Genomic DNA, 7,847 nt, shown 5'->3' with positions numbered 1-7,847 from the left:
ATAATTTTTTTTTTTACATTATCATATTTAAAAATAATAATAAGAAAACGCAGGATGTGGACATCCGTATACTGTTAAAAACATATATCATTTTAAAGTCGGATGTACACGTTCGTAAGCCATCACATTTTATTTTTGAATTTTTAATTTAAATAACTTTTGACCTTTGATATATATATTTTTTGATATAAAATTATTTATTTTGTGATTTAGTTGTTTATTTTGTACATATTTGTAATTATAATAAATTACTTTTTTTACCTTGTTAATTTAATTAATTATTAGATTTGGACAAAAAGAAACCAAATATTGATATCCGTAACTCAAGACATTCGCAACTCATTTGTGTCAAGAGCATAGACCGGATGTTGACATTCACAACTCATTTGTGTGAACCAGATGTTGACATTCGCAACTCATTTGTGTGAACTGGTGACATCCCTGTAACTTTAAATCAGAATGCACACCCCTAACTAGGAAAAGAAATGTAAATGGGATGTCGAGATTCGCAATTCATTTTCTTGAACTGGATGTCAACGTCTGTATTGGACAATTTCAGAGAAAAATTTGAATTTATGGATCTCTACTTCCGCAGTTTCTCAAAACAGGTTCAAAATGACTCATTTACTGATTTAAACATGGATCGATTGCACAGATAATGCATTCAAAGCATTTACTGGTTGAAAGGATTAATTACGTGAAGAATAACTTAACTGCTTGAAAGTAGGGTTGAAAGGATGTGAAGTTGGACTGCTACTGCTGCGATCGATCTGGAGTGTTGAGGCTGCAGAGAAGAGACAAGGGACCAGGTCAAATGGGATTCAAAATATTGGAGGTGCAGAAAGTGGGCTGTTGTAATAAATATAAGTGAGAGAAAATTCACTGGTTAATCTTTACTTTTTACTGTGAGGGTAAAGCAAAATTAATAATGTTTTTGGAGATACAAGAGAAACTATTGGAGGTGCAAAAAGAAACCCCATTTGATAAATCCTATACTACTCAAACTCATACCTGGGTATACATTAAATGACTCGCTTTTTCCTTAACCCATGCTAAATCAATTTAGATGGGTTGGATTAAATCATAGCTACTATTTTATTAATCAATTCAATAGTAAAAAAATGTGTCCATTTATTTCTCATGTGAAACAACTCAATCATTTATTCTAAATTGTCTTCCAATCTTACACCAAAGTAACATCTAAATAAGAATATTGTTGAAAATTGACTTACTAAGCATAAAGTCGTTTGATGGTAGATATGTCTGTGCATTGTTAGTGTAATTGTCTAACCCAATTGAGTAAAATGCATTTAATCATGAGTATTTGGTATTCGTATCTCATTTACCAGTAAAGAGCATTTGATAGTAATATCTCATTTATTCTGAAAAATTATCAGGTAAAGAACATATTGTACAACCCAATTATGTCTACTACTATGCAGGATGTCCATTGTTGTTTTGTGTCTAGTGTTAAGTGTCAAACACATCTTAGACATGATTCACAGAGAGTTGGTTATTTTTGTATTAGATAAATAAACACCTAGGGTAAAACATGATATAAGAAAGTCCATATCAATTACAAAACACAACAATTCTGTCATGTGGTCTCTTCCTTTGAAAAAATGAAAGTTTTACTAACAAATTTACCAAGTCAGGGTATGCAAATTAAACACATTCAACAAAAACTTTGTTTACAAAGAACACGAACACAATAAGCAAGATGGTTCGATGAAGTTCACGCATATCTTATTTCTTCGTTGGTTTTTCAAATTTGTTATATATATATATATATATATATATATATATATATATATATATATATATATATATATATATATATATATGATCCTGTAGGAAATATTCCATTATGACTGGTTTCTTCCAGTTTTGACTTAAATGCGAGCAAGCAAAGAGGTACGTATTGCACAACCAGTTACTCAAATAAGGTATATTATATTTTCTCTGACGCGGTGAGAAGTTGACTTACTTTCAGCGGGTGCAGGTGCGAGAACTGTAATCACAAAAGTCAAGCTTTGGAAGAGGTTAGACAAGTAAAAATTAGAGGATATAAATGTAACCTGTATCAACATATTCATGTAATTCGTCCTCAAGCTATGACAGCGATTCTTAAGAAATGATAGTTGGCTCAATACTATCCTTCATGTATATTAGAATTGGTATAGAATCAAAAAGATTCCCCATTCCTTAGATATGTTGAATCTTAAGAACTAACTGTCGAACTTCATGATATAATGACTTAATAGATTAGCTTTTATTTTTAACCCTCCATATAGGAGTCCAAAACAAATTCCACAAACTAACCCTCTTTTTCTTATTCGATTTTTATATTTCAGCCAGAAAAATAAGAAATATGAAACTGACACTGAAGTATGGATAAAATAGATTATACTGTCCATCAAACCTTCACCAGCAATAAATAGATTATACAAAATGAAGTATGGAACTAAATAAATCTATATAATTATACTAAAGTACGCTCATTTGTTTAATTATTGTATTTTCTTACGATTATTAGCATCTAATTTTATGCATTATTTAGTTTTAATGCGTTTACATACATCATATCTGTAGAAGAAAGTAAGATTGAGAGAGAGAGAGAGAGAGAGAGAGAGAGAGAGAAAGAAAGAGAGAGCAAAGCGATGGATGGACCTGACAAGTAAGTGGAAGTGTTAGGCCTGTTGAGTAAAAGCTGAGTGGTCAATTTACACGCCATTAAGCATACAGGGCTTAACCAGCACCCCTAAATATTACCCAATTCCATCCAAGACACATACCTCAAACTTACGATTATACGCAACTGATCAGCGGCTAAAAGAATCAAAAAGGCCAATATTCATAATTGTCGACAATATCTCGGCCTCTTCAATCGGTTACAGGCACCAACCACTCCTGCTTTTCGCAAAGGTACTCCCAGACGTGTCCCAAATCAGAATCAGAATTGAAAAAGAAAAGAAAAGGGTGGGGCCAGCGTGAAAAAGAAGTGAGGTAAAAAAAAAAAAGATGCTCTCTAAATCTAGCCAAATTCAATGCCCACATTAAGGCAATTGAGGAAAGCAGAGCTCGTAAATACGCAGCGGCAAGTTTCAGCATGCGGAGATGCCATCTAAATCAAGCCAACCTCAATCCCCACATTAGCCAACATTGTCCAAACCAGAACCTGGTAATTAATCATGGCAAGTTTCAGCATGCAGCAGACTTAGTTCAGTAATAATAAATCAACATTTGCAGCACCCTTAGATGGCGTGGAGAAATCTGGCAGCTTGAAACTAAAGATTTTTTTACCACATCATGAAATGGTTTGGTTTGGTTTGGTTTGTTCCAGTATCACCTGCACTCATCGTAATGATGTCTCTATTTTCATTTTGTCATGAAGGGTGACAACCAAGTTATGGGCGTCATCAAGCAGCTTCCAAACATCAAGGTGTCCAGCCATGCCATTGCATTCCTTAATGATCTCGTCCATGCTGCTGTACTTCTCAATGATCAACTTTCTCCTTTGAAGAACTGATGCTGCTATTGCGTAAAGCAATAAATCGTCTGTTGGTGGAGCTCGCTGCCTGATTCTGCTCCATGCAGATTTCCCAATACCTGCTCGGATTGCTGCTTGATCTGCCCACATTACTTCCCAAAGGCAAAGAGTCTGCTCAAATGTCAACTCCCTTCTAAACAATACCACCACCATCCTATACACAAAAAAGCAATCCTCGGCCTGCAGCTTCTGCAAATGCCTAAACAGGTGGCCATCCTTGAACTTGATAATTTTTGCAACTATATCAAGTTGCCTCCGAATACCCACCTCATCAAGCCTGAAATTTTGCCGAGCCTTCCTCATGAATCCAACAAAACACCAGAAAGCCTCGTGATCTTCTGGTATAACACTAACTATAGGAGATAGCAAATCACTCATACCCTGGCAGTATCCGATTTCAGGGTCGTATAAAGCATATGCTTCAAGGATTGCAACCAGTCGAGCAGCATGAAAGATTCTGCTGGCATCCAGGTGACCATAATCCTTCAATCCAACAGCCTCAGCAGAACGATGTGCCCTACAGTCCGGTACCACAGCTTGAGAAGGGGAGTATGGCATCCATTCCCCATTCGCCCGTACTGCATCAAGTCGGATGATCCGTTGCCAGGTGGCAAAATCTTCATTAGTCCATAGTTTTGACGGAGCTTGCATTACAGAGGGAGAAGAATTATCCTTGGGAGTCTTGGAATTGTTGTCTTCCTGGCCATCATCAGAAGGAAATGTCTGAATTATCTCAGGACCTTCTGAGGAGTCTGAATCAGTGGAATCAGTATCCAGTGCAGAGTTATCAGTATTGCTGACGTTTGGAACATCATCTCCTTCCAACAGGGCACTAGATGGATCATCTGAATATTCAGCATCTGGACTATGTTCCTCACTGGAAAGAGATTCTCTTGCACTTGTTGCATCTTCTGAACTAGGAGAACCATAATCTTGAAGAAGACTTCCACCATCCCCTTCATAGCTGATTTCCCCTATTTCATTTAACTTAAAGCTCCCATTATTGTGCTTTAGCAGTTGCCGGCACTGTCTGCGAAATTTCTCATACTCCTTTCTGCATTTAAAGATTTAGAATTAAACTGAAAAAGCAGACGAGGGAAGTACACAAAAAATAAAAGTTTTAAATACTGCAAAAACATGGTGGATCCATTATATATACTTTACCTATTTTGAGTTCTAATAGCATCTCTTTCTTCTTTAGTACTGTCCAAGTCATAGCTGTATAAATGAATATGTAATCAGTAACCATAGTAGAGTTCATCTAAATTAATAACTTAATAAATATGGAAAAAAACATGAAAAAGATGAAAAAGACGTAAATAAAGAAGCCCATAAATATCATTTCCGATGCATAAGATGAAACAAAGAAAAAAGTTTGTACTACTACAGATAAGAGATGATTAAGGTTCTTCACAACCAAGCTGCAACACAGTACTAAATATTTTAACCAGGAGCAAGATATTTCAAATCACATCGTGTAACAGCATGTCCATTTTTGTATATCATGCCAGTGCATAATCCAAATTTCCTAGATCCCAGACAAGTAAAAGAAGTAACAATAAGCATCATTTACAAATTATAAATGAAGCATAAAAGATAGCATGCTTACACTCCGAGTAGGAATGGCCAAACTTCAGCTCTAATACTAGGATCTACACCCTGCATCAGATATTTATGCATAATCAAGTTCAAGGAGAAAAGGCCAACCAAAGAATTTAAAATTTAAACAATCAGATTAGTGAACTCACTCCACTGCGAACTCTTTTCAGGAACTTAATTCCACCATCCCGAATTCTCCCATCTTGGGTAAACAAGCTTTTCCATTGCCGAGGTGAAAGTACATGTTTCCTTTTCCTACGCGACCACGGTGATTTAAGACGACCTCTGAAAATTATGCCACAAGGATATTCTCATTACTATTGCTTGCATTTGAATTTTAGATCAGAGAGAAATAAAGGAAGTCATCAAGTAAGATATTCAGGGAGTGACAAGGTACATAAAAATATACTCTTCCAGATTAACAGCAAATCACAGCACTGCAGTATAATAGATAATTTTTTCCAACTCAACTGTGGCTTACTTCTTTCCCCAAGGAGCAGGCGTATACAAGTTTCAGTATTTTAAAATCACAAAAATTATGTGCAAGATACATGACGCCAAAACAATAAAATCCATTCAGCACTAAAAGCCGTCAATTTCAAAGTTAATTTTATAATATGCAGCAATAATTTTACACTAGAGAATGAACTTATCAAGTTGGAGAAATCCCAGTCCACTTAAACAAAGGAGTTTCTGTGCAATGCGATGTTCAGTACTGACTTGAATAATATTACATATTTGTCGCTGTGTACAGCTAAATTTACAAAACACAGCCTTGGAAAATTAAACAGTTGGTTCCAAAATCCAATGAGATTACGACATCGAAATTTTCTGTTTAAATTTTTAACTTTAGCAGTGATGAAGTAAGGAAATATGGGCATGCAATTAAGAAAAATGAAGCGTATCCTGGACATATAAAAGTTGTACTTGAAGATTTGATCACTTCAACATCCCTCAGATATATATCTAGATTAAAACTTCAAAATTGTAAACCTTCTTAGATTTAATTTGGTCATGAAATATACTTTTTCAGTCTCAAATGAACCGCACTCCTTAACATAAACTAGCACAGATCCTCCTTTATAGCTCAGGAAAAACCATACAAGACAAACGGGGGTTTTGATGTCCGATCAAGATCACCATCTAGTACCGGTTTTTCACCTACAATTGATTTGACACGGGAAAAGAAATAGGAGGATAAACAGTTCGAGGGAAGAAGAAAGAAACTTTATATTAAAGAAATCTACTACATAAACAACAAAAAAGCTCCAGCAAAACCAAAAGAGAGATCTGTCTCCTTCCCACTACCTTGTCCTCCTCAACCCTACTTCCCCTTTCAAAGACAAATCAGGATTTCCTTTTTTTTTTAATTATGACAAACATTGTTGCAATTCGAACAAATGAGCGATTCAACAAGTAAACACACAATAAGACCGAAATGCTGCTGAACAAAGAGACCCAAAAACAGAAACGCAACACACACAAGCTGATCAGCCTAAGCGGACACTGATAGCAACACTGGGATGCGCAGAAGTGGAGATCTGGCACGAAATAAACAAAAAAGTAATAGAAATCTCAGCACTGAATAAAAACAGTTTAAAAAATGAACAGAGAGCAGCACAATGAAGAAGAGAAACTCACCGATCAGAGGACGAACAAGAAGCAGGTGAGGAAGCAGTGACAACGAAAAGAACCGATCGCAAATGGATCCACGACGAGGAGGTCGACGACGATTGCGACGACGACGACGAAGGAGAGGAGTTCGAGGACGACGGCTGCGAATTGAGACTTCGTCTAAGGGGATTCATCTATAAATTCCTTCTATGTACACTTTTTCGTGTTTAGTTTTCCCTAATAGTGTAACTAAATCGGAATCGAAAACAGTATCCTCTAGCTAGGGTTTTTGCGATTGCGAGGACGCTCTCTAATTCGCTCATTCGAGTCACCTACTACCACCGCAGAATACGGCGGGGACAAGAGCAAAGCCGGCGATGGCTATGAAGAGCACCGCCGGAGTTACCACCGCCGGAGACATTGACACCAACCCGGCGGTACCGGTGACGAAGTGAGTGTCGCTGGTGGCGTTGAAGTGAGTGGACGTGACCATGGAGAGTGAAAGTACAAGAATACCCTTCCCTTGGTAGTTCGCTCCTGAAACTGCTTGAGAACCGAAACTAGTTTGAGAGAAAGAAGAGAAGAGAAGAGAGTAGAGTCTCTCTCACACCACACCAAAGCAAAGAGAGTATCAAGGGAGAGAGAAAGGACTGAAATGGAAATAAATAGAAAAAATTGAAAGAAAGAAAGAAAGGAAGACTGGTAGAGTAGGGAAAGAAAACGAAGCAGAATCTAATCTAATATGCTTTTGGGGGGAGAAGGGTGCAAGTGCCAAAACGCTGCCGTTTCTCTCTCCCCTTATATCACATCATTCAAACTTTCGAACTAACTAACTAATCTCAATCTTCTCCTTCGTTAAAGCTCCCAACTTTCAATTAACTAATTTAATTAATAATTAACAAAATCAGAAATTATGCCAACAACATTTATTAATAAATTGCCTTCCAATCTAATCTAATCATGGGTCAATACCTTTATTTCCAGTAAAGCTATTAAATGTTGCAGACCTATACTTCCGTAATATAGCTAATTTCTTTGGCCTTTTCCAAAAGTTATCATCTCTTTTTCCTTTATACTGTTCAAT

The 7,847-nt window shown here is 36.5% G+C and overlaps 1 protein-coding gene across 4 annotated transcripts; it reads right to left on the bottom strand.

Moving 5' to 3' along the window:
- Positions 1-2,678: 2,678 nt before the first annotated feature.
- Positions 2,679-7,520, bottom strand: LOC114162581 (rab GTPase-activating protein 22-like). 4 transcript variants are annotated; one of them, XM_028046515.2, is made up of 6 exons: positions 6,791-7,066; positions 6,175-6,690; positions 5,299-5,434; positions 5,160-5,209; positions 4,715-4,768; positions 2,679-4,604 (listed from the first exon to the last, which is right to left on the bottom strand). In XM_028046515.2, exons 2-6 carry the CDS (start codon positions 6,207-6,209, stop codon positions 3,356-3,358), a joined length of 1,524 nt encoding a protein of 507 aa, XP_027902316.1. In that variant the 5' UTR covers positions 6,210-6,690; positions 6,791-7,066; the 3' UTR covers positions 2,679-3,355. The 4 variants fall into 4 exon arrangements, with proteins under 4 accessions (XP_027902316.1, XP_085522958.1, XP_027902314.1 ...); XM_085666832.1 differs by lacking the exons at positions 6,175-6,690; positions 6,791-7,066 and adding an exon at positions 7,096-7,520; XM_028046513.2 differs by lacking the exon at positions 6,175-6,690 and having other exon boundaries at positions 6,791-7,189.
- Positions 7,521-7,847: the final 327 nt, after the last annotated feature.

This window comes from Vigna unguiculata, chromosome 9, assembly GCF_037176805.1.
Source record: "Vigna unguiculata cultivar grain cowpea cultivar isolate G323 ecotype 2 chromosome 9, ASM3717680v1, whole genome shotgun sequence".
NCBI classification, from domain to species: Eukaryota; Viridiplantae; Streptophyta; class Magnoliopsida; order Fabales; family Fabaceae; genus Vigna; species Vigna unguiculata.
This window is presented reverse-complemented; position numbering and strand designations above follow the sequence as displayed.